The 26556-nt window shown below is 52.9% G+C and overlaps 2 protein-coding genes and 1 long non-coding RNA gene across 9 annotated transcripts; 1 reads left to right on the top strand and 2 right to left on the bottom strand.

The window, feature by feature from the left end:
* Positions 1-230: 230 nt before the first annotated feature.
* LIN7B (lin-7 homolog B, crumbs cell polarity complex component) lies at positions 231-3878 on the bottom strand. Of its 5 annotated transcripts, none has more exons than XR_238425.5 (6): positions 3805-3878; positions 3262-3380; positions 2903-2974; positions 1956-2165; positions 609-842; positions 231-334 (listed from the first exon to the last, which is right to left on the bottom strand). XR_238425.5 is itself a non-coding variant. In XM_005219341.5 (6 exons), exons 1-6 carry the CDS (start codon positions 3839-3841, stop codon positions 313-315), a joined length of 624 nt encoding a protein of 207 aa, XP_005219398.1. In that variant the 5' UTR covers positions 3842-3878; the 3' UTR covers positions 231-312.
* A 487-nt stretch (positions 3879-4365) lies between these two features.
* LOC101903913 (uncharacterized) lies at positions 4366-14039 on the top strand. Its single transcript, XR_238458.5, has 2 exons — positions 4366-6481; positions 13502-14039. It is a non-coding gene; the product is annotated as an uncharacterized lncRNA (long non-coding RNA).
* SNRNP70 (small nuclear ribonucleoprotein U1 subunit 70) lies at positions 11860-26342 on the bottom strand. 3 transcript variants are annotated; one of them, XM_005219315.5, is made up of 10 exons: positions 26141-26342; positions 25214-25370; positions 23637-23699; positions 23463-23517; positions 19540-19604; positions 19358-19420; positions 18628-18709; positions 15360-15461; positions 12752-12839; positions 11860-12645 (listed from the first exon to the last, which is right to left on the bottom strand). In XM_005219315.5, exons 2-10 carry the CDS (start codon positions 25358-25360, stop codon positions 12018-12020), a joined length of 1293 nt encoding a protein of 430 aa, XP_005219372.1. In that variant the 5' UTR covers positions 25361-25370; positions 26141-26342; the 3' UTR covers positions 11860-12017.
* Between the last annotated feature and the right edge of the window lie 214 nt (positions 26343-26556).

Below are 26556 nucleotides of genomic sequence, written 5' to 3'. Positions count from 1 at the left end.
AGGGGGAGTTGTCTTCAGCTCTGATCCCGCGCTCAGACCCAGACCGGGTCCCAGCCTCCATCCTGGACTTATCCCAGGGAAGCCGGCCAGCCTCTGTCTTCGGACCTGGCAAAAAGTCTCAAGCTCCGCTCTCAGACCCTGAAAAGGGTCTGGTCTCGACCTCAGCTTCTCTCCCGCCCACATCTCCAGACACTCCAACCCCGGGATGCAGGACAGACACAGACACTCAGTGAGGGTCAAAGATCTTTAAATAAGGAGTTGGTGACAATAAATACTGTACAGGGGAGGGGGTGAGGGTCCAGATCTGTGGTTTCAGCCTCGAGACTCCAAGGACCTAAAAGGAGGGTGAAGAGAGGGGAGCCAAGCTCAGCGGAGGAGACAGCAGTAGGCATGGGAGAGAGCCAGGATTGGGGTTCCAGAGCCAAGAGCCCAGGGAAGTGGGTTGAGGGATTCCGGAGAGAGCAGGTTCCCCATCTTGGGGTGGGAGTGAGCTAAGTAGGGGCCCCCAAGGTAGTCAGAATGGCTTGGGGTGAGAGCCGGGGTCAAAGGCCAGAATCCCAAGGAAAGGAGCCAGGGCTGGGGGTGGCAATCAGTGTCTCAGAAATTACCGGCCTGGTCTGGGAGTCTGGGGATGAGGGAGGCAGAGGAGCCCCAGGGGTGTGGTGGCAAAGGGCTCACGAGTAGCTCTGATGTTGCTGGCGCCGCCGGGCGGAGCGCATCTTCTCAAAGCGGGCTTCCATCTCCTCCAGCACTCGAGGTGTGTAGCGTACCACCAGCTTCACCGAGCCCTGGGCAGCCTTCAGAAGCTCCACTGCCTTCTCATGCTGCTCGCCCTCAACGCTCTGCAGGGGCCGTTCAGACAGTTCATCTTTATCCCCTTCCTCCCTGGCAAAGCCTGATGACCCCCAATCCATCCCTCCTGCCCTGTTTATTGTCCCCACCACCTGGCCCCAGCTCAGACCTCATCCTCGGTGTTCTGGCCTCCAGTGTCTTATTCCCCCCAGTCTCTTATTCCCCAGAGTCCCAAGGGGGTCTTTCTATACTTCCAGGCTGAGCAGCCTTCCACTGCTCACAGTCCTCCCAAGCTGGCCCCAAGCTCTGCCTCCTTCTACTCTAACCACAGTGGTTTTAATTATCTGCATGCCCTAGTCCATCAGAACCAAGCCTTTTCTCTTCAGCTCATAGGAGTGCAGAGTCACAGTCCCTGCCTACAGTACCTTCAACCTAACACTCTTCACCAACTCCTACTCATCCTTCAAAACCCAATTCAAGGGGACTTCCCTGGTGGTCCAGTGGCTAAGACTCTGTGCTCCCAATGGAGGGAGCCCAGGCTCACTCCCTGGTCAGAGAACTAGATCCCACATGCTGCAACCAAGACCTAGAGCAGCCAAAAAAACAACAACAACAAACTCAAATGTTCTTAATCTCCAAAAACTTCCCTCATCTACACTGGTCTGGTGCCACATCTGGGCTCTCACAGTGCTCTGTGCTTTCTCATTCTCTCCCTGGTTTAGGATTATTTCAGCCAGGGTCTATCTCCCTCACCAGAGAGGGTGTCCTTGGAAGTAGCAGCAGAGGCCAGTTACTCTCAGTATGTGTGCATGCTAAGTTGCTTCAGTCGTGTCCAACTCTTTGCAACCCTATGGACTGTAGCCCGCCAGGCTCCTCTATCCATGGGATTCTTCAGGCAAGATCACTGGAGTGCGTTTCCATTTCCTTCTCCAGGGGATCTTCCTGACCCAAGGATCAAACCTGGGGCTCCTGCATTGGCAGGCGGATTCTTTACCACTGAGCCACCTGGGAAAACCCCTAGTTACTCTCAGGGTCTACAGCAAAGCCCAGAACAGGGTGAGACACAGAGGCAGTGTTCAGTGTGTTGAGTGAATATGAAAAACAGGGACTCTGCTACCTTGGGCAGACTATGGCCCCCAGCCCTGCCTCAGCCCCCAACTCACCACACCATTCACTGACAGCAGCTGGTCCCCACGCTTCAGGCCTCCGTGGCGGTCAGCCACACCCCCAGGGATGACACGGGAGATGTAGATAGGTGAATTCTGCTCCTTGCCCCCCATGATGTTGAAGCCCAGGCCCTCATCCGTCTTGGGCAGTTCCACTACCCTGGGATGTGCATGGCCCTCACTGGCTGTGAAGGCGGCCACCGTGGCCTGGGAAAGAGAAAGCCTTGGGAGGTGAGGACCCCCCACAATGGGCATACGCATTCAGGTAGAGGCTAGGCCCCTGCCCAGGAAAGGGATTTGGCCAGGGAGCTTTCCTCAAGAATGGGGCACCGGCCACACAAGTCAACACAAGATCACTCTGGTGACAGGACGTCAGATTTAGTCACTTTGGACACTTCACTTTCAAAGAGAAAGTCTCCATCTGGTGTGTGTGTGTCTTGAATCTCACTTTTTTTGCCAATCTCACCTTTTTACAGAGAGAAAAAAAGGCCTGGACAGAGAGTCTCAAGCCTCGAGCAAGCAAACAGCATCTAACCGTGGCTAAGTAAGATTTCAGTGTTTAACCCAACTTCATTGTTTTCATCATGTAAAGGTTTAAAGTTATCTTCTGGTCAGGCATTTCATACTAGTTTCTAACTGTACTTGCTAATTGCCAGGAGAATTCCATGGACAGAGGAGCCCAGTGGGCTACAGTCCATTGGATCACAAAGAGTCGAACACGACTCAGTGACTAAAACTTTCTCTTTTCACTTTCAAAGATACTTTTATATGACATTGAAGCTACAAATGTGAGACTCTTCAAAATACATTATAAATACTAGTAAAGGTGATAGATATGGCAAACATCATGAAGGAGGAAACAGGAATGACTGGCTTTGGGAAGACGCTGAGCTGGACCATGAGATTCAGTGGATACCATGAGCCGTGGGGTGGGGGGAGCCTACCTTGGCCGTGGCGTGGGCCCGGATCTCAGCACTGCCGGTGATGTCCAGCGTGTCGTAGAGCTGCTCATACACCTGGTGAGGACGCAGCCCTGCCTCAGGGAGCCGCCAGCCCAGCTCCTCAGCACAGGCGTCCAGGCCCGCAGACCCTCCCACACAAGGGTCCGCCCCGCCCCCGCAATCCCGAGGCCACGGAAACTACAACTCCCGAAGAACCCCTGAGCTGAAGCGCGGGCACCACCCCCGCAACCCCCAGGAGCGCCGCCCCGGTCGCTGCTGGGAGGCGTAGTCCCTCGGCTCGGGGAGACCAGGAGGAGGACCACGGCCGCCCGCCCCGTACCCCGGCGCCGCGGTGCTCTCACCTCTCGGATGGCAGAGCAGAAGCGGCTCTGCAGGACTCGCTGGAGGGCCTGCAGCTTCTGCGGGGGCAGCTCCCCGCTGCGCTGGAGCCGCTCGAGGAGCTCCACCGCCCGGGACACTTCTGCGGGGCGGGGGCGGGGCGCACAGACACACACAGTCAGAGACGCGAAGACGCAGAGAACACGGAGAGATTGCGGCCAGAGACCAAGTCAGGACGAACGCAGACCCGGGGAAGAACAGCCGCGTCCCGGCCGGACGCCCGCAGAGTCGCCGCAGGTGGCAGAGGAGAGACTGCGGCCAGCTGGGCGCCCTGCGTGCCCGGGATCCCCATAGACACCCGCGCAGAGGTGTGCGTGCAGCGGGCGCCCTCTCCCCGGCCCGCTCGCCCACGGACCCTCCCACACTCTCCGACGGCCCGACTCTCGGCGCCCCGCCCCGCCCACTCCCGCCGGGCCCGCCCACCCGCCGGGGTCTTGCCGGGGGAGGGGCGGGATACCGGGATGCAGACCCGGGGCCGGGTGGGCAGGGCCGCGGGGCGCACTTACCCCGCTCCAGCCCCAGCGGCTCCACCAGCGCAGCCATGTCCGCGCCGCCGCTGCGAGGCACCCGCCTGCCGGTCGCCGGCGAGGAGGGCGGGGCTTCGCGAGGCCACGCCCCGGCGACGAGCGCTCCCTGCGGAAGCGGGGCCCGGCGCGCGCGCGCCTGCCCACCCGCCTCGGGTCCTGTCTCGCTCCCCTTCCCTCAGACCCCACACGGCTGTTGGGTTAGTGACCCCTCCTATTGCAGCTTCTGTCTGTCTGCACCACCTTCCATCTCATCTGTCTGTCCTGCCCGCCTCACCTGTCTGTCTCCTTTCTATCCGTTTTTTCTACATTCATTGTGGAAAGATTGAAGGCAGGAGGAGACGGGACGAGAGAATGAGATTGTTGAATGGCATCACCGACTCAATGGACATGAGTTTGAGTAAACTCCGGGAGTTGGTGATGGACAGGGAGGCCTGGCGTGCTGCGGTCCATGGGGTCTCAAATAGTCGAACACGACTGAGCGACTGAACTGAACTATGTCACACATTGGGCCCAAGATCATGGATACAATGGTGAGCAGGGCAACTAAGCCCACTGCCCTCCTAGAGCTTATTCTATGACGCGGGTGGTGCTGGAGGCGGGTAGACAGATATGAGAGTAGGGAGGTGACGATGTAGGAGGGACACTGGTGGAAAGTCCTTGGAGGTAAGATCTTCAAGAGAGGCAGCATGGGTCACTTTCCAGGCAGAAAGAGCCCCCATGGCAGGATAGCAGAGTAAGGACTGGAGTGGTTTATGAGGAAGGCGGAAAGATTGACAGGATATAACTGATGCACTGCCTTGTGTGTTGGCTTATTCATGCTGAGGATTTTGGACTTCATGGTAACTCCTAAGAGTAAAATGCCATGGTCACATGTGTATGTTAAGATCACCGTGGACACTGTGTGGAGACTGGATTGGATGGGAGCAAAACTGGGATCAGGGGGACAGATCAGGAGGTCATCCCTGTAATCCTGTGATGAGCAGAGGCGTGGAGGGTATGTGGACAGATTTGGAGATGTTTGGATGTGTCTTTATTGTATATGAGGCCTGAGAGGCGGAGGAGAAGGGGATATTAAGGTGCGTGTGGAGCCTTTTGCTAAGATGGTCTGTGCTGGTGACGGGACAGTGGATATTTTGACTGTGAGGAGCTGGTGCAGTAAACCAAGCCTGCAAGCAGTTCTGAGAATTTAGGCCAAGGTGGTAAATAACACCAGAAGAGTGGACAAGTATGCTAGAGAGAAGAGAATATAGAATGAAGAGGATTGAGGACTGAGTCCTCAAAACTCCTATTGTATAAAAGTCAGGAAGAAGACAAAGAATGGCCAGAAAGGTAGGAGGAAAACTCAACTGGGAGAACCACAAGAAGAGAGTGTTTTTGTAAAAGGAAGTGAGCAGTGGTGTCAGATGCTCTAGAGAGTCAGAGACATGTAGATGCAGACGAGGCTGGAGAAGCCTGGCTGTAGTTCAACCATCATCGGATGCAGAAAGTGCATCCTCAGTTAACCTCACCATTAGTGGGATGGAATCCAGAAAGGGGTTTTTGCAAAGTGAGAGGACTGGAGCAGGTTTGTTTACCCTCTTGCCGTCATAGTATTTTTCTCTTTTCATTTTAACAACAACAAAGAACAGAACATAGTTATGGACTTTAAAACAAAATGAAATAATACAGGAGGATAAATATTTTTGTCCATTTTAATCTTTTCCCAAACGTTTTATTTTGTATTGGGGTATAGCTGATTAATAATGTCGTGGTTGCTTCAGGTGAACAGCAAAGGGACTCAGGCATACACACACATGTATCCATTCTCCCCCAAACCACCCCCATCCAAGCTGGCGCATGACTTTGAGCCGAGTTCCATGTGCTGTACAGTAGGTAGGTCCTTGTTGGTTATCCATTTTAAATATAGCAGTACATGACCTAGAAGGATGAATATTGAAAAGCACCAGCCCCATGGGGCTTTCCTGGTGGTCCAGTGGTTAAGACTCTGCACTTCTAAAGCAAGGGGTGTGGGTTTGATCCTTGGTCAGGGAACGAAGATCCCACGTGCCGTGTGTGGAGGCCAAGAAAATTAAAAAATAAAAACAAAACAACCCACACGCACACACAAAACGGAAAGCACCAGCCTCTGTCCCCGTCCCGATTCTCCTCACTGCAAGAGGCAGTAAGGTGTGGCTGTTTCACCCGCTCGTTGCTTCTGTAGCTAAGTAACATATCATTTCTCAATTTTTCAATTTTAGGTGTTAGCAATATATTACATATTGATTTTCTGCTCTTACAACCTTTCCCCTCTCTTCCCATGGTAGTTTTATGGTACCAGTTTTTAGGTCAGTCAATAAAAGGCTCACATTATGTCTAAGTATTCGATACTTACTGTTTGCTGTATGAGCTCAAGTATTGTCCTGTGATTACATTTCCTTTCTTGAACAGCTTCCATTTTTTCCCCCCTGTAATGTCTATCTATTTTGTTTCTTTCATCGCATTCTTAATTTCTTTCAAACTCTGCATCACAACACATACTTTATTGACTCTTTTTATCCTGAAGCTTCTTGTAAACTTTAATCCTCTGACTCCAATCTGGACCAAGAAACTGCCATCCTGGGATATCCCTCCACTGCTCTGCTGAACTGGATCATCTCTTTTTAAATCCCTCATTTCGGTAAAGTATATACCCCGTTATTAATAACTTCCTAAAAAGATTGTTGGGGGGAAACAAAGATTGCAAGATTTGTCCTTCAAGAAAGTTCCTCTAATGCTTTTTTCCTCTTGCACGTCTAGTATCTAATCAACTACCAATGGTGAAGATCGCTCGGTCGTGTCCGACTCTTTGCGACCCCATAGACTGTAGCCTACCAGGCTCCTCTGTCCATGGGATTTTCCAGGCAATAGTACTGGAGTGGATTGCCATTTCCTTCTCCAGGGAACTTCCCAACCCAGGGATAGAACCCAGGTCTCCCACATTGTAGACAGACGCTTAACCGTCTGAGGCACCAGGGAAGTCAATCAACTACCAAATGTGTCTACTAATTAATTGCAGATGGTTTTCAGTTCTGAAATTTCCAATAGACTTTTTATTAAGATTCCTGTTAAAACTTTACAGTTTTAAAGATCTCGTCAAATTCTTCTTTTTTCTTTATTTTGGGAACATAATTATTTCAGCCTCTGATAATTCCAACGTGTTCTTATTGTCTTTTTCTCCTTGAATAGATGCTAAGTTTTGGCACTAAGGGTTAGCCTCTGGTTACTCAGATGGTAAAGAATCTGCCTGGAGTCAGGAAACCCTGGTTCGATCCCTGGGTTGGGAGATTGCCTGGAGATGGGAATAGCGACCCACTCCAGTATTCTTGCCTGGAGAATCCCATGGACAGAGAAGCCTGGTGACTTACAGTCGAGGAGGTCGCAAAGAGTTGGACATGACTGAGCGACTAAGACACACACACATCGTACTAAAGACCACGTAGGCTCTCCCTTCCTCCAAAGAAAGTTAAGTTTTCTTCTGGCAGGGGAGAGGTCTGGTTTTAGGTTTTTCTTAGGCCTGGTCTATTTCACATGTGAGCTGACTCCAATACTGTGTTACTCTGGGAGCCTCAAGCACAGCCATTTCTCCACTGCAGGCCTGGAACCCCAACCTGTCTCCCCCGGGGTTACATGGCTGCTCAGCAACTTAGCCTCCTTTAGTGCTTTCTGATGAGCCCCCCTGGGGGTTTTGAAAGGACAGTGAGCTGCTTAGGAGTTGGCAGATGCCTGCGGGGAAGACTACATGTCCATTCTGGGACTCAGTGCCCCATCTGGGAGTTTCTCCCTCAAGTCCCACTGTCTGGTCCAAACTCTGTCAGCTCAGCCCAGTCGAGGATTGCCACTTTCTGAGTCTTTTCCACCACTTTTTTGAGTCTGTCCTGCCACAATAATTGGCAAATATCCTCAAGGGAAAAGTGAAAGAACATGTTAGTCGCTCAGCCTTGTCCGACTCTTTGTGACCCCATAGACTGTAGCCCACCAGGCTCCTCTGTCCATGGGATTCTCCAGGTAAGAATACTGGAGTGTGTTGCCATGCCCTCCTCCAGGGGATCTTCCCAACCCAGGGACTGAACCCAGGTCTCCCGCACTGCAGGGGGGTTCTTCACTATCTGAGCCACCGGGAGTGAATGTGAAGCTCACCTCTGTGTGCTTTCCCCTCCTGGTATCAGACCCCCTCAACTGGCCTACAATTGCTTGCTCCCCAAAGCCTTTCACAAGTTCCTTTTATATGTTTTGTCCAGTCTTTTATCTATTTATTTATGGCTGTGCTGGGTCTTTGTCGCTGTGTGCGGGCCTTCTCCAGTTGCGGCAAGCGGACTTCTCGTTGCAGTGGCTCCTCTTGTTGCGGAGCACACGTCAGGGAGCGCAGTAGCTGCAGTTTCCGGGCTGCTCAGTACTTGTGGTGCATGGATTTAGTTGCTCCAAGCTACATGGGATCTTCCTGGACCAGGGATCAAATCTGTGTCTGCTGCATTGGCAGGCAGATTCTTTACCGCTGAGCCACCAGGGAAGCCCTTGTCTAGTCTTTATGTACCTGGTCTCTTGGCGGGCTATGGTCCACAGAGTCACAAAGATGTGACTGAAGTGACGTAGCACTCACACTATGCCAGCAAAGTCCAAAATGGGCTGTTTTTCATAGCCAGCTCCAGAAGTATGGTTTCAACATCTGGAGTATCTATGAAAATACAGTAATTAGAAGAATTAAGTTGTTTTTTTTTTTTTTTCAATTATTCCCTAAACTGTTTTCTCCAGGACCAGTTTCTCTATTTATCTTGTGGTCTCTTTTGGCAGATTTTTTCCAGATGTCTGGGATCTTTGGTTATATGCTTGTAAAAACTGAGGCAGTTAAAAAAAAAAAACAACACTGGGGTGTGCAGTTGGATTTCGCTGACAGTTTGCCTCTAATTATCAGGCCAACTCTGCCTTCAGGCTGAGAAACTTGTATTTGCAAATGCCCAGCTCCTAGGCATTCTGATTGTGGAAACGGAGTGCAATTGTTCTGCGTACAAATCCTGTTCAAGTCTCCTATCCCAGGGACGGGGGAGCCTGGTGGGCTGCCGTCTATGAGGTCGCACAGAGTTGGACACGACTGACTAGACTTAGCAGCGGCAGCAGCGGCCTTCTTATACCTGAAGTTGCAGTCCTGAGCCTCTGTAAGTTCTCTGCCAAGGTCTGTGGATGGCTCCCTTCTCAAGTGGCCACCAGACTGACGTGTTCTCGCCACTGTCCTATTTCATCTTTAATCCAGAAATGTGCTGACATCTCGACCGCTGACGAAACCTTGCTTTGTTACTCCTCTGCTATCATTAGGAAGTAAAAACGCAGAAGGTGAACCTGCCATCATGAACTGGAGGCCATTTTCTGTCCTGGCCCTGTGAGGACCCTCCACTCTACCTGATTTTTATTTTATTTATTTATTTATGCTATGCTGGGTCTTAGTTGTAACACACAGGATCTTCTATCTTCCTTGCGGCATGCAAAGTCTTAGTTGCTGTATGTGGGATCTAGTTCCCTGAACAGGGATCCATCAAATCCAGGCCCCGTGCATTGGGAGCTGAGAGTCAGCTGCAGGACCACCAGGGAAGTCCCTCTACCCAATCTTTTTACATCTTTAAAATTTTTTTTTAAGTTTTTTTTAATTGAAGTACAGATCTACAATGTTTCAGATGTACAGCAGTGATTCAGTTATACATGTATTCTTTTTCAGATTCTTTTCCATTATAGATTATTACAAGATCTACTGAGTATAGTTCCCTGTGTTATATAGTAGGTCCTTGTTGTTTTATATATAGTTGTGTGTATCTATTGATCTATTAATCCCCAACTCCTAATTTATCCCTCTCCTCCCTTTCCCTTTGGGTAACCATAAATTTGTTTTCTGTGTCTGTGAGTCTGTTTCCGTTTTGTAAACAAGTTCATTTGTATCAGGGCTTCCCAGGTGGCGCTAGTGGTAAAGAGCATGCCTGCCAATCCAGGAGGCATAAGAGACACAGGTTCGATTCCTGAGTTGAGAAGATGCCCTGGAGGAGGGCATGGCAAGGCACTCCAGTATTCTTGCCCAGAGAATCCCTATGGACAGAGGAGCCTGGTGGGCTCCAGTCCATGGGGTCACAGAGTTACTTTAGCGACTTCAGTTACCTGAAGCAATTTAGCATGCACACAGCATGCATCATTTGTATCATTTTTTTTAAGATTTCACATATAAACAGTATCATATTTGTCTTTCTCCTTTTGACTTCACTTAGTATGATAATCTCTAGGTCATCCATGTTGCTACAAATGGCATTTCATTATTTTTATGGTTGAGTAATATTCTATGGCATATATAGTCCACATCTTCCTTATCCATTCCTCTGTCGATGGACATCTAGGTCGCTCCCATGGCTTGGCTATTATCCTATCTTTTTTGTTTTTTGGCCACTCCATGTGGCATTCGGGATTCCCTGGTAGCTCAGCTGGTAAAGAATCCACCTGCAATGCAGGAGACCCCAGTTTGATCCTTGGATTGGGAAGATCCCCTGGAGAAGAGAATGGCAACCCACTCTAATATTCTGGCCAGGAAAGTTCCATGGACTGTATCGATCATGGGGTCACAAAGAGTTGGACACAACTTTCACTTCAGTCACGTGGCATGCAGGTCTTTTTGAACCTGTGCCTCCTGCAGTGAAAGTATGGCGTCCTAACCACTGGACTGCCAGGGAACTCCCCTTGCTATTGTAAATAGTCCTACGTACATTGGGATGCATGTCTTTTCAGGTAATTTTTTCTGGACATATATGCCCAGGAGTGGGATGGTGAGTTATTTTTAAAAGTATTTTTAAAGGAACTGCCACACTGTTCTCCATAGTGGTTATACCAATTTACATTCCTACCAGTGGTGTGGGAGGGTTCCCTTTATCCACACCCTCTCCAGCACTTATTTGTAGACTTTGGGTGACGGCCATTCTGTCTGCTGTGAGGTGATCGTGTGGTTTTAATTTGCATTTCCCTAATAATTAACAATACTGAACATCTTTTCACATGCCTGTTGGCCGTCTGTACGTCATCTTTGGAGAAACGCCTGTTTAGATCTTCTGCCCATTTTTGGCTGGGTTGTTTGTATTTTATATATTGAGCAATATGAGTTGTTTGTATTTGAAAATATTTTCTCATTCTGTAGGTTGTCTTTTCATTTTATTGATTCCTTTGCTGTTCAAATGCTTTTAACTAGGTCCCATTTATTTTTGCTTCTATTTCCATTACTCTAGGAGTCGGTTCCAAAAAAGTATTGCTGTGATTTATGTCAGAGTGTGTTCTATGTTGTCCTCTAGTTTTATTTTTAATACCTGGTCTTACACTTAAGTCAGCAGTCCATTTTTTAAAAAACTGTATTTTCACTGCACTGGGTCTCTCCTGCTGCATGTGGGCTTTCTTTAGTTGTGGCAAGCGGGGCTGCACTGTGCAGCCTTCTCATCGCAGTGCTTTCTCACTGTGGCACCTGGGCTGAGCAGCTCCTTGGCATGTGGGATATCCCCAAACCAGGGATCAAACCCATGTCCCCTGCATTGGCAGGCAGATTCTTAACCACTGGACTACCAGGGAAGCCCCAATCCATCTTATTTTTGTATATGGCATTGAGGATGTTTTTTCTTTTACATGTAGCTGCCGGCCAGTTGTCCCAATACCACTTATAGACAAGCCTGTCTTTTCTCTTTACCTTTTTATCTTGCTCTCATGCTTCCTTTGTGAAAACATGGCCCAGAGCCCCATCCCCGCACCCAGCTAGGGGTATGAACAGCTCCACAAGAAATGTGTGGGAGCGCTGAAAAAAAGCAAGGAAGGAAGATACAAAGGCATCAAGGACCCTTAAGGAGGGCTTCCTTACCCTATTTTAAACAGCTCGCGTGTCCCAGGACTAGCCCCAGCCTTAGTTCATACAGTTCCAGTCCTGGAACACCAACCAGAGTGGGGCCATCTAAAGTCAGAAGGTGACAACCTCCTGGGGAAGACAGTAAGAGCAGTGAAGAAACCAAGCACCCATTATCAACAAGAAATTTTATTTTTAAATCCAAGAGACCAAAACAAATAAGGAGACTCCTACCCTTGGCTGGCAGATTTAGGTGGTGACCAGGAAGGTGGGGGAGAGGATGACAGCAGGGAGAGTAGGAACACGTCCAAGCAGCCGGTGAGCGGCCTCTTCACTCCGGCGCAGCCTCCATCAGATACCCGTTCTCCGGAGCGAGATACCCGTCGCCTCCCTCGGACTCCATGTACATGTCTCGGCCGTCGTTGCCCAGACCCTCGAGCCCGTTGTCCTGGCCACCGCCACCCCCACCTCGGGCCTCATCCCTGCCCCGATCGCCGCCCCGCTCCCCCCGCTTGTGCTCCCGGTCCCGGTCGCGATCTCGGTCCCGGCGCCGCTCCCGCTCGCTGCGGTGGCTTCGACGTCGGTCCCGGTCACGATCCCGGCCCTTCTCCTCTGGGCCGTCCGGGCCGTCGGGACCCAGCTCCCCGGGGGGCCCGTCATCCGGGGGCGCGTCGCCGGCCTCGGAGGGCTCGGCCATGTCGCCGCCGCCGCCTCCGCCGCCGCGCAGCTCCTCCTTGCGCTCGCGCTCCCGCCGCGCCCGCTCCCGGCTCCGGCTGCTGCGCCGCTTGCGGTCCCGGTCCTTGTCCTTGCTCCGCTCCCTGGAGCGCCGCCGCTCCTCCTTGTCGCGACTCCGCGACCGCCGCCGCCGGTCCCGAGAGCGGGAGCGTCGTCGTTCCCGCTCTTTGTCTCGCTCGCGGCTTCGCTCCCGGCGCTCCCGCTCGCGGTCCCGGTCCCGGTCCCTGTGGGGCAGCGGGGAGGGGCCGGGCCTGGATGAGGTGGGCAGAGGTTTGCGGCAGGGCTCCCCCACTCACCGCCCCGCTCCCAGGACACCGGGCCCGGCCTCACCTCTCATCGTAGCGGGAGGTGTCGTCCCGGCCCGAGTGCCGGATGTTGACGTCCGCCCCGCCTCTCCGGGTGCCGCCCAGGCCGCCTCCTGAGGACGGGCAGACACAGGCCGGTCAGGTCAGGGCGGGCGGGGACCCCGAGCCTCGGTGTCTCTGAGGCCCTGGCGCTCCCGGCGGCGGGCAGTGCGGAGATCAGAAGGGCACAGCGCCAGCTGGACGCGCCTTCATCGGGCTCCGAGCTCACTTCCCCCGCCGGGGAGGCCCCAGCCCCTGACAGACCCTCTCCCCCGGTCATCCCGGGCCCTGATCTAACTGAAGCCATGACCCGCCCTCAAAGCCCACAGTGGCTCCCAACTGCCCCAGCCAAGGTCAGAGGCCGGCCTCCTCCCTGTCTTTGAGGGCAAGGGCCCCTGGCTCTAAAGGTTCCAGGCATTTTCCAACCTCTTCATGGTCTCCATGTCCTTCCTGCCCAGTTTTGGGGATCATTCACACGTTCCCCTGGAGTCTCATCTTCCTTTCTAAACTCCCACTTACCCTCCGCACCTTAACCCACACCTCACTTCCTCACTCAGCCTGCCCTGACCTACCGGCTGAGGCCCTTCTCCACTCACAGACCACACACTCTCCTCAGAACTTCAGTGGAGTTTCCGATTTCACGTGTGTCTCAGGTGGAGTTTCCAATTTTGTGTGTGAATGTGTGTGTATGAGCACGTACAAGAGAGAGCTGATTAACAGCTGCCTCTCCCTCCAGCCTGTACTGAGCCTTCGATCAGGACGTGGGACCGGCAGCCAGGATATAAAGCTGGACGAGCAGCAAATGGAGATGAGGACAACCGGAAGCAGCAGCAGCTAACCTCCTCCTTCACGTGGGAAACAAACGCAGGCTGAAAAGCCACCTGCCCAGGGCGACTCGGCAAGGAAGGGCAGAGCGGAGACGTGACTCCCTGCTGACTCCAGAAGCTGCCCTCTCACTCACCCTTCTGCCCCCACTGCCTGGAAGGGAGCTTCGTGAAGCTATTTCATCTAAGGAATAGCTTTCAGCAATGAGGGTGAAAAGGGAAAAGAGGCAGCTTGGACATGGACATGAAACATCCGAACAGGGGACAAGCCACCCAGCAGGTATGCGGAGAAACAGACCAGTGCCTCCAATGTTCAGGTCACAACCCAGCAGTGGAGTCACATCACTAACTCTGACAGGATGCAACCAACACGTTTCTTTAAAAGATAAAGAAACAGAATATAAAATACTAGTATATACTGTAGAAAAAATAAATTACTGTTGCATCAAACTCTTGTTTGCGTTAAATGTATTTTTTTTGCATGTACGCTGGGTCAAAATGCACTGGCTATTACCATCAGGAAGTCGGAATGCCAATCAAACTAGAAGATTCTGAGATTCCAGCATTCTACAATGGCCAACAGGAGACTCTGAAGGACTCACTCCAACTCAAAGAAACCAGAGAGGAAGATGAGAACCTATGTATTGAGTTGACTCAGCAAATACGTGTGTGATATACTCAGTAAAGGCAAGTCAAGCATGAGAACAGTGGGCTGGGGGCAGAAATAAGATCAGAGGGTACTGGACCCACCTAGGGTGTCTGCCTAGGGAAGACTATTTTCTCTGACAATTGGGTCACTCCCCCTCATTGGAGTTGGTCCTCAATAGCCAAGTCTGGATGGCACGACCTCAGCCCCAGGTCCAGGCCCAATGCTGAGCCACTTAGATCCACCCACCCACAAGCGCAGACTCATGCAAGACTGCGTTGTGAAAGGCCACACTGGCTCAGTGGGGAGAGCCAGAGGGACCAGCTCGCACAGACAGCAAGCACACAAGGCAGAAGGCGCAGAGCTGCCTGAGGCCGCTCTGGATGCTGCAGGCTCAGCCACCAGGGCCTCAAGGTCCACAGACATCCCGTCTCTGGGCTCCAAACCACTGGGGTTTCTACACCAACAAGGCCAAGACACTGGGACTCTACACCAAAAGACCCCTGTATACTGTTTTCTGGTACTTGCTATTAACCTGACCTTGACTGAGACGGTAACTGACAATAAGAGACGACAGTGCGAGGGACTGAAGGTAGGAAGCTTTGAGGGCAGCGGCCAACCATGTATGTCTCATCCTTGACTAGAAGCCTACCATGCAGCTGGTGATCAAACCAGCGTTTACTCAGTAATCAATGAACGAACAGGCCGGATGAGCAGGAGCAAAGTCTAAGTGGATGACAGAATGACTTTTCAAGCCCCACTGTACACCACTTGCCAGGCTGTGTATCTGAGACGCTGAACTCAGTGAGCTCTTCAATTATTTCCACTTTCTAGGATGAGGAAAATGAGACAGAAAAGGGGAGAAAGCCACCTGCCAGGTAGTGCACAAGTCAGAATTTGATCCCAGACTGGCTTCTCCAGGTCAGTACTCTCGCTCCTAACTGGTAACCCAGAATAAAAAACAAAAACAGACCAAGAGAATGCTGGAGACCGAGGGGCTGAGCTGGAGAGGAGGAGAAGGAATATGAGCATGGAGAAGAGAAGACAGAAAGCAGCAGAGGCGGGAAGAGAAGGGAGAGGGAGCCGGCAGGACCCTGAGCCCAGCTGGAGCAGGGCACGCTCACCTAGCCGCCGGGGCCTCCAGCCCTTCACGGTGCGGCCCCTCTCCACGTCCACAAGCACTCTCCTGCCGTCAATCTTCTTGCCGTCTGCATGCTTGTAAGCGGCTGCAACAGATGCGGGGAAGGGGAGGGGGAGGAGTCCCCAGAGGGTCCTCTAGTCAGGCGACGGCCCCGCTCTGTGGCATCCCCACCCGCCATGTCCCCGTCAGCACACTTCGGCGCACACGCACGCACACACACAGGCCCACCAGCCAGCCAGGCAACTGACAGCCAGACAACCCTCTCCCAACCCGGGAGGGGCCTGCTCCATCTCACCACCTGCTTCCTCATCACCCCCAAACACTCGTGGGGGGGGGGCTGGCCCACTCCCAACCACTATGCTAACCCTAACCACTGCCCTGGGCTCCCAGGCCAGGCCTACTCCCCTTCGACAGAGCAGCCCCCTCCCACCAAGGCGGCCAAAGTCGCTGCAAAGAAACTGGAGGTTAACTTAAGGCTGGACTCTGCGGTGGGGGAGGGTTCCTCCACAACCCCAGGCATGCACCCTAAAACGTCATGCTGGGAGCAGAGGCCCGGCCGGCCACTCCGCACCCCAGTTCACACCGGTTTCCTTTTACTGTGGTTTTTGTTGGGGGAGGGTGAGCATGGGGGAACAGACATCAGAACAGAAAATGAACCAGAAGGGGGCAGGAGAAATCTTTAGATGGCAGGGAGTAGAGGGTGGGTTATGGGGGCCCCCTACAGCAGGTGGGGCACAGGGAAGTGGAGGGAGGCATGGGAGTCGTGCGGTGCTACTGAAAATCCCTGCCTTACCTGCCGAGACTGTACCCACCCAGCCCCCAGCCCAGCTCTCCCTCCACACCCCAGTGCAACACGCGCCGGGAGAGGCCGAGCCCGACCTGAGCCTCAGGAAGGGTGCGGAGTAGAGGGGGAGATGCGGGGAGGGGCGCGTCCCGCGGGTGGGCAGGACACAGCCAAGGACAGGCTCGAGCCTGGGGCTGTCTCACGTGGGGCTCTCGGGAGGCCAAAAATGTCCCTGTTTCCCAACCCCCAGCCCTGGCTGAGGGGGTCATCCTCAACCAGCCACAACACCCGGCCCCGCCCCAGCCCGCTCCCCCCCCAAATAACAACCAGAGGAAGAGAAAAAGGTGCCATTTACCGATGCCGGCCTTGCGGGTGTCCAAACCGAGCGGGATGGGGGGGGCTCGGCAACTCCTGGGGGCCTGGCGAGGAGGCGGGCTTCCCGGGGGGGGACACGGGACCGCTTACCTGGAGCCCCCAAGCTTACCTGAGCACGCGCACAGACCCCACACCCACCACCATGGGGTCAGCTAAAGCTACGGGGAAGGGAGCCAGGGGGTTCTAGGGAGCCCCTGGAGGGGAGAGGAACCACATCTCCTGCACCGCCTGGAGGCAGGCAGAGGAAGTGGTGGACCCCAAAGAAACCTCATGGAGGCCTTGGAAGACGGGGAGACAGGGTTAACATAGAGCTTGGGAACTTGAAAAGACTATCTTGTTTGAATTCTAAAAGGCGGCTAGGGAGGCCTTAGCAAACCTGTTCACCTTCAGCTTTTCCCCATAAAATCCACGCTCAGCTAGGCACAGGCCCCACCCCCTCTCAGCACATGGAATGACTTTTCCACCTTGAACTTCTCACTCCCTCCCACCACCTGCTTCAGCCCAAAGGCTGGCACACAAGGGGACAACTTCGGGGGTCCAGGAGATGGGAGTACTGCCCATGATCCAAAGGGAAGGGGCCGCTGGGCCCCTGAACCCAGAGGAGGGTAGCGGGGGAGGGATTTCAGGACTGGGGACACAGTCAAGCAAAGGACCCCTGCTCTGGTTATGTCCCAAACCCCAGAAGAGGCCCAACCCGGGAAGAACAGCAGAGAAAAATGTGACGTGTGTATCTCTAGGCTTCGCTCTCTCTCCCTCTCTTAGGTCTCCAGCCAGTGGAAGGGTTTTCAGTAAAAGCTCCAGCACCTTCAGCTGTTCACAGCCTGTCGCTCGACCCCTCCCACAGCAATCCCCAAGTCCATGCACTCTGGAGAGCAGCTGGGCTCCACAGCCTCTCGGGAGGCTCCACTGTGACACGGCAGACAGGACGTGGGCAGAGCACCCGAGTCTAGCAACCAAAAAGACTCTCCAGGGCTACCACAGTGATGGCCCGCAGAAGGGGCAGGGGCCGGGAGAGGAAGGAGGGCTGAAGGGTTCCACCAGGAGCCCTGGCCCCACTGTGTTCCCGCCGCCGTGCCACGGCCGTCGGGAAGCCAGGTATGCTTGGGGTTAAACCGAGCCCAACTGGAGAGGCCGGCTGCCTTTCCCATCGGGGAGCATCTTTCCCCTCCTGGGATCAGCAAGATTGTCGGAGAGCACCTGGATGGGGCCAGAAGGGACAGAGGGCACCCAAACAAGGAAAGGGCTCTGGGTGCGGGGAGGCGGAGGGGCGGCTGGGGGCGGGAGGAGGGAGGCCTCGCTGCTCCTGAGCTGCCTGGCTAAGCTGGGCTGGTGTGCGGTGCTGAGTGATCTTACCCATGATACAAACCCTTATACCAACCATACACTGAGGTGTTGTAAGGGGAGCGTAAGCATCAGCTGCAAGCCAGCTGCGTGGTGGCTGCAGTGACAATAAGAACAGTCAATTAATACGGCGGCCCCTGGACACGCCGCAGCCCTGCCCACCCCCGCCCACCCAGCCCTGCCCATGTGGACGCCGCCGCGGCCTCAACGGGGGCTTTGGAGATGTGGGGGCAGGCGCTGAACACGCAGACCAGCCCACTGCCCGCTGAGGAACAGGGTGGGGGGCCAGGGGTGGGGAGGTGGAGGGTCGGGTGGCCCAGCCCCAGCTCAGCTGGGGGGAGGAGAGGGCAGGTTCAAAGGCCAGTCCTCACTGCAACCTGGCCACCCCCAAATCTGCTGGGGGAAATGGGGAGAGGCTCCCCGAAAATCCGACCCCTCCCCCCACCTCCAACTCGCCCTAGCCCCCACCAGTTCCCTCCTTGCCCCTGAGGTTCAACGTGTGACACTTACCTCCCCAGGTTCACACACACACACACACACACGTTGTGGGGGATTTTGGTTTTTGTTTTTTAAAAAACATGTATATAAAAAACAAAAAAAAAAGATATATCAGAAACAGAGGGAGGAGGAGAAGAGACATCGCTAATGTCAGGTCTGGCGGGGAGGGGGTGGGGGACAGACGACGGGAAGGGGCTGGGGCAGCAGAGAAGAGAGAGGGCCAGAGGGCAGGGTGCAGGTAGGAGGTACTCACAGTGCATGTCCCGCTCGTGTTCGTACTCGATGAAGGCATAACCCCGGGGCTTTCCCGACCGCTTACTGTAGACCATGTGTATCTGGAGGGTGGGTGGCAGGAGGCAGAGGTCAGTTCTGACAAGGGGACAACTCACCCTATCAATCACACAGCTCTGGGCTGGATGATGCCAGCAACAGATACTTCTGACCCTCCCCCGGCCCCTTCAAGGACCCAGAGTGACTGATACTCTAATGGCCTTGGGCTTAGCAACTGATGTGCACAATGACCTCAAGCCCTTGCTAGAGCCCAGAGCACCTGAATAACTTCTAAATCAAATGAAAAAAATGTCCGTTATACATGAAGCCGTGCTCTAGAACAAGAGTCAACATACATTTTCTACAAAGGACCAGAGAGCAGATATTTCCAGCTTGCAGGGTCACACAGTCTGTGTCACACCTGCCGAACTGCCTCGCAGCAACAGCAGCTGCAGACAATAAAGTGGGCCTGGCTGGATACCAACAAAACTTCACTCACAGACACTAAGTCTGCAGTTTGTTGACTTGTGCTCTAAATCAGCAGCTAGTAATCGTGACCTCTTTGTTTTCCTTCTGCTACCCCGAGACTCCGGCATGGATGTGCAGGCAGGACAGAAACCCAGGCCGGGGAGTCTGAAGCCCGAAGTGGTGCAGCGCCTCCTCCCTCCCTCCGCACACCTTCAACTCAAGCACCCCTGCTCTGGTCTACTCACCCTTTTGATGGGTCCATACACCTCAAACTCTCTCCGGAGCTTGGACTCTGTCGTGTCATAGTTCTACAAGGAGACAGAAATGAAGTGAGAGAAGCCCTCAAACACCCCATGGACCAAGTCTACTGTCCACATCCACGCTCTCCGTAGCCTAGGGCTCCAGGGGTTGGGAGCTGGGGACTCACCACTCTAGCCACAAAGAGAGTCTTGAAGGCATCACCCTGAGCATTGGGATCATTGTGAGGGTCCCCTGTGCAGGATAAAAAAAAAATTCTGTGAGTAGATGTTGTCAACAGTATCACAGAGCAAGAAAGAAAGTGACGGACACAGGCCCAGAACTTCCGGTCACCTGGCCACCACGGGTAGGCCCCTCTCTGAGCCCCAACTGCCCTGAAGCACAGCAGACCTCATCTGAGTGGCTGATTTAGGCTGATTAAAGGAAGGCATGAGACTGACTTCAAGCTGACACGATGGCGGCCAGCCTACTGCCCCCCTTTTTCAGGCCTACATATCCTGAGGCCCAAGTCCCTCCCAGGTGGGAGTAGCTAAGCCCCAAGGGCATCTCTGGAGAAGCAGCCTGATCCTGCCAGGCACTGCTTCCTCTGCCACCTGCAGTGCCACAGTGCCACCCATCGGCAAGGCCTGCAACTGCAGCCCGTAGGAAAACCTGAGATCAAGCAACCCTTAGATGGCAACCCCTGATTTCTTCCCTGTGCCCTGTGGCCTCAGGGAGGAACCCACAGCTGGCCCTGAGGCCAGAAGGGGCGGATGGTGTGAACTCCCAGCCTTACTACTGCCAGACCACTGAGGACCAACCAGCTCCGCAGACAGAGCCAGACTCTTACAGAACTAATTCCACAGGTGATTCGGACAGTTACGTTCACCCCTGTGCCTGCCCCTCACTTCCTCACCCGAAGCCCGTCCCTCTGGGTTGTAACTGTCTGTGCCCATGTGTCTCAATCTACATCTATTCACCCAAAAGATATCTGTTAAGCACTATGTGCCTGAAACTCCCGTAGGTGCTGGGGTAACAACAGTGAAAAAAGGAAAAAAAGACCCCTGCCTTCCTGAAGCTCATCTATTACTGCAGGGAGGCTGCCGGTAAACAACCTAAGACCAACAATCATCCAGTTCTATCTAGTAACAACAGAGAGATGGGAAGCATTATTTTACTGGGAAGGTCAGGAAAGGCCTCACTGAAATACCATTTGACATGAAGGTGTATTTAACAGGAGACAAACTTCAGCACCACTAGGGGTAGGTGGTACTGCAGTGGCATTATGGGGGACCCAATGACTGCCTGCAGGAGCAGATGGAGCCCAAACAGCAGAGAGCAGAGCTTCTGCATGAGCAGCCAAAGGTGCCCAGCAGACAGAGGGAAACCACCCTGGCACAAGAGACGCTATGGTTTTTGCTTAACCAAGAGGCCCAGAAGCGTGACCCAAGGTAAAAGCTAGCGCAGTGCCCACGAATTTCAGCTAAGACGGTGGCAATAAGCTGAGGTTCATCAGCAGTTCACTGGCAGCACGCACACACCCTCGCGCCACTCCACCCTGCTGGCAGCTCTGCCCTCAGGGAATCCTTGGGCAAAGAGGTTATCTACGTAGCAGCCCAGAGCAGGGGCTCAAAGGACTAGACTGTGGGGTTGAAAAACGAGGAAGTATCTTAGAACTCTGACTCTTGCTAAGCGGACCCAGACTCCACAGACCTTCATTTTGTCTTAAAAACTGGAGTAACAAACCCTACTGCACTTGAAAGCTGTAAATAAAAAACACGAAACACAAGCAAGGTGCCCTTGAACAGTAGCTGTTAATGGTGGCAAGGCACAGCCCGTTTCTGCACTGGGGGACGGAGGCTCCTAGGGCAGAGAAAGCCTGCTGTACTTGAGCCATCCTTTTTGTTTCCTTTTCTATCATGGGGAAGTTCAACACTTAAGCAAAGAAAGAACAGTATAATGAACCCCTCCGAACCAACCTCAATGGTTACCACATGGCAACACTGGTTACATCTCTATCCCAAGCAGTATATTAAGGCAAACTCCAGATATATAATACCACTGTAACACCTAATAAAGACTTTAAGAAACAGTAACCACATTACCAGTATTAAACCTTAAAAAGTTAACATTAGTTCTTTATCTTCAACAAAACGCAGTGTTCAAATGTCCTCAACTGTTTCAAAACAAGCTTTCTGCAGGTGGCTCGTTTAAACCAGGACCCGAACAAGCTCCACAATGACCATCTGGCTGAGGTGCCCTTTGACTCTTTAACCCCTTTGGTCCACTCCCTTCCCACCTGCTTCCCCAGCTTTCATGTTTATTTATGGAAACTGGATCACAAGTTTGTCATATACAGTCTCCCATATCCTAAATTCAACTAACTGCATCCTCAGTACCGTTTAACATGCCAGGATTATTTTCTTTTCCTTTTTTTTAAACTCACGTGGGTCAGACTCCAAGGCCTATGCCCCAGCAACAGAGCTGAGAAGCCCCCCAAGTCAACTGCTGTCAACAGCTGTGTGTGCCAGGTCCTACAGGAGCTGGGGCCACAATGGTGAGCAAATTCCACCAGAACCCTGCTTCCTGCACTGTGAACCAATGTAACACAGATGTTCGTCAGTGAATTCCTCCCGCAGACTGAAATGACCAAGCTGCAGCAGGACTCAGGGCTTTTGGTGTGCAAGGGGACTCCACCCGAGCAAGGAAGCCATGAAAGGCTTCCCTGAGGAGTGATGCTGCCAGAGACATAAAGGGCAGTTGTATACACACCAAGGTACCATGCGAGACTGGTGGAACAGCCTGGGCAGAGCCCCAGCAACAGGAGACCATCTGGGAAAGAAGAGGCAAGAGAAGACGCCAGTGCAGGCTGGAGCAAGAGGGGAGGGAGCATGGGCAGAATGCACCCTCAGCGGTCAGGGAAGGGACTTTGGTCTTTAAGTTGAAAGCCAAAGGAAGCTATATAGGAATTCCCTGGCAACCCAGTGGTTAGGACTCTGCACTTTCACTGCAGAGGGCCCAAATTCAATCCCTGTTTGGGGAGCAAAGATTCTGAGGGCAACATGGTACAGCCCAAAGAGGAAAAAAAAAGCCGTTAGCAGAGAAAGGTATAATCAAGAGTTGTGTCTCAAAAAGCCCCACAGGACTTGCGGGGGACAGAGACGTAAGTAAATTCATTAGACTGCGTGTCCAGGCTAGAGGGGCCTTCGGTGGTGGTGGAGACAGAGAGGATGCTCAGATCTGTGACATTCCGAGAGTAGCATGGGTAGGTCTTGGTGACAATCGAAGGACACAGCAAGAAAAGGTGTTAAAAGCAAACTGAGTAGAAACAATTGGCCATGACTTGCAAAAGCTGGATGACCAATTTCCAGTAAAGGAAACATCGAAAGAAGACCAGGCTGGTGAGGAGAGGAAATCCTGATTGTGGTCCAGACACAGTGTAAGATGCCTCTGAGGCATCCAAGAAGACAGGAACGCAGTGAAAGCCAGAGTTCAGAGCGCTGAGGTGAGATACCCCGGTATTCGGTTGTCAGGTGTCTGTCTGATGAGCTCCATGAGCAATGGACTCCTCCAGGGAATGTGATTCAGAGTGACGTGATTCACCGGAGCCTCACGAGCATGGGAGGAAAACCCATCTTTTGACTATACAGTCCTTGCTCTAATAAGAAAAGGCCCCCTGAGGTTGATATGGGACTCTTTTGTGAAGTCTGGTTAATGACTACAATGTCCCTCCCCTAAACTCAGACTCCTCCTGTACCGGGAAGGGATGAAGCACTCCCAGCCCAAGGACCAGGGAGCTGAGGTGGAACCACAACTGCCTCATGAGTCCGGACCTCACTGCCTCGGCCTGGGAGACCCAGCTGGGCAGTGGCCGCCTGTCCAAGGGCAGACCCCTGCAGGAGGCAGCCCAGAGTATCAGGCTCCCTTTCTGTCTGCCCTTATTCCATGCTCTCCTGTTTAAAAGCCTAAACCAAATATAGGCCTTGGCAAATAGTGGGGGCTAATAAAGTGAACTGACAACAGCCCACATTCCGAAATAAGAGTCCTGGGGTGAACCTGGGGAAGGGAAACACAAGCATGCTTGAACAAGAGATGAAAAGAGGAGAGACTTACACATTTTTAGCTCTGTCTCGACTTCCTGCTGTCGCCGCTCAATCTTTTCCCGTCTCTGTCAGGAGAAAGGTAGACAACTGAATACAGATAGAAGGGCCCTGATATCAGGGAACATCCTAAAGTAAGATGCAAAAAAAAAAAAAAGATGTGAGGCAGAAGGCAAACGTTACATACCTTCCTCTCCATGCGTTCCTCCCGGGTTTCTGCTCGAGTTGGAGGAGGGGCATCTCGAGGGTCCTGGGAATAAGAAGAGTGACAGCGGTGGGAGGAAGGGGAAGACAGCCAGGAAGAGCCAATCAAGAAATAACAAACATCTTGGCCACACTCTCCTGCACGTTTACACACATGCCCACACAAACATGGACAGTTCCCAGGCCAGTGGAGGCGGGGGAACAGTGCAGATCAAAGCATGGTCCGTTGACGAATGCAATCTGTGAACAGTTACTGGTCTGTGACAAGAGAAGTAGAGAAACTGAGACAAAATACGCAGAAACGTCTACAGCAATCTAACAGAGTAGTTTTATGTTTATTTAACTTAGACGTATGATTTTCTTTAACTCTGTATTCTCTAAAAATACTAGAAGAGAGAAAACAATCCTCTCGCATTTATCAAGAGCATCGATCTGCAGTCCTCTATCATATCACACTGTGAACATCACAATACTCATCCTCTATTACAGACAGGAATCGGAACCAGGCCTGAAGCAAAGCAGAGCGTAGGGATAAGCAACTGGACACCCTCTGAGGGCCAGGGCAGTTCTTAAAGGCCTCAGCAAGCTCCCATCAAATAACTGGCACATGACCCTCGCCTGCCACACACCTACAGTTATTAAATTAGTTTAACTGGCTAATAACATTTTCCAAGTACCGGTTCACTGAGGGTGGCAAGTCTCACTAAAGACCCAATCTTCTGTCATCTCACTATTAACTTCTGGTCTGCAACTTCCTCCTCCTCCCCTTTCCCATTCATGCTAGAGGGTTAGTCTTCTGGCTGTGTGCCAACATACTCAGGTGTTCTTTGATCACCTTAAGACGTGGACTGTTATCCCAATTTCACAAATGAAAAAACTGAGGTCCATGAGCCTAAGTCATTTATTTATGTTTGTCCTGAGGGTACAAAGCTGAAATTCTCAAGACCACCATCTTAACAGCACATCACCTGGTGTTAACCCTTTAACGACAAAAGTGGTAAATAAAATAAGAATTATTGACCTTCACTGACTACTTGGTGCCAAGCCCCATAACAAAATTTCCAATTAATTCTGTCAATTATAACAAAGAAGATATAAACACTCCCTTGCTATAGATGAAGCGACCACAGGACTAAGAGGATCTGCCACTTGTCCAAGGTTACACAGCTGATAAATGTGCCAAGGACTACTTAACTGGACAGTCTGAATCCTCAACTGGTAGTCACTGTCACAAACTACTGAACTGTCACAAAAACTCAACAAGGGATACATAATGAACCCCAATCAAGACAAGAAAACTAAGACTTTCCTGGTGGTCCAGGGGCTAAGACTCCTCGCTCCCAGTGCAGGGGCCCTGGGTTCCATTTCCATCTCTGGTCAGGGAACTAGATTCCACATGCCACAGCTAACAGTTCCCATGCCGTGACTAAAACGGGGGGCAGCTAAATAAAGAAATAATAATCACCCAGCCTAGAAAACTGGCCAGACACTGGACTCTCCAATCCAGCCCCGCAACCCCCCAGAACCCAACCCAGGTCCAAGTCTGCTCACTGAACTCACCTCAAACTCTCGGATGTAGGGCGCGATGCCACAGTAAGGTTGATTGTGGTGTTTTTCATGTGGCAGTTTCTCCAAGGGTGGGAGGTATGGGATGGGGTCACGGGGAGCAAAGAGGGCCAGAAGGTTGGGCGGCAGGAACTGGGTCATCTTGCCAAGTCTGAGAGCAGAAGCCTTATATTAGGGTGGGCTGGGGGAGATAGGCTGGGAAGCCCCTATAACCCCTTGACTCCCAGGAAAAGAAGGAAATAGAGGCAAAAATCTCAGTACCAAAACAGGTTCTGTACAGCGCGCTCCTAAGTCACAAGGAAAAGGAATAAATCTGAATGAAAGAGGGTTTTGGTGGGAGAGCTGTGTGAAGACGGGCCAAACCGGTAAGGGAAACAAAGACTAAAAAAGGGTTTCTGAGTAGTGAAGTCTGAGTCCTGGGCAAGGAACCGCGGGGCTGAGGGTCCGTGAGCGGTTGTGGGGACATCAAGGATCCTGAGAAAGGGAGTCCAGGGCAGTGGCGGCTGGTGGTCCCATACCGTGGATAACAGGTTACGGGGCGAGGGTCGCAGGAAGTCTTGGATTAAGGAAGGGGGTCAAAAGTAGCAAGCCTCTCAAGCCAGGGGGTTGTGGGTAATAGATCTGGACCCCACAGGCGAAATGAATTATGGGTAAGGGTCCGCGGAGGCGACAAGAAAAAAAGCAACATACCGCAAGGGCCTGTGGGTAAATGCTGAGGGGGAGAGGGGCTATGGAAAGAGAGCTTAAGTGACCAGACAACTCTGGATAAGGGATGCAAAAAAGTGCTGTGACGGTGGCGCGGGAAAAGGACCCGGCCGCGGGGAAAGGACCGGGGCCGGCCGCGGGGAAAGGACCGGGGCTCACCGCAGGGGCTTGTGGGTAGCGGCCCCGCACCCGGTAAGGCCACTCAGTCACACTCACCCGCCGCGCGGCGCCCTCCTCGGCCTAGCGACGGTCCGGAGGCTCGCGGCGGCTCCGGCGGCCCCTCAGCAGCGGATACTCCGGCTCTCGCTCCGACTCCGGCGGCGTCCGCGTCCCTCAGTCTCTGTCGCCCGCCTAGCGCGCGCACCAGGCCGCAGCTCACGAGCCCGCGCGGCCTCGGCTCGCGACAGGGCCAAGGGGTGGGAACAGCCTCAAATCCCTCCGCCGTTCGCAAGGCGCACGCGCTACGCCAGTCAATCACAACTCACTCACAGGGACCCTGGGGCCGCCGCAGGCACTGCGCACGCGCGAAGCCACTACCCCCGCCTTCCGGCGTCTTAGACGCCTTTGCCGCGGCAGGCTGGAAGTCACAGTGCGCACGCGCGTGAGCCCCAAGCCGTCCCCTTCCACCTCGC

Source organism: Bos taurus, chromosome 18 (assembly GCF_002263795.3).
Source record: "Bos taurus isolate L1 Dominette 01449 registration number 42190680 breed Hereford chromosome 18, ARS-UCD2.0, whole genome shotgun sequence".
In the NCBI taxonomy this organism is placed as follows: Eukaryota; Metazoa; Chordata; class Mammalia; order Artiodactyla; family Bovidae; genus Bos; species Bos taurus.
The sequence above is the reverse complement of the archived record's forward strand: the minus strand, read 5'-3'. Positions and strand labels throughout refer to the sequence as shown.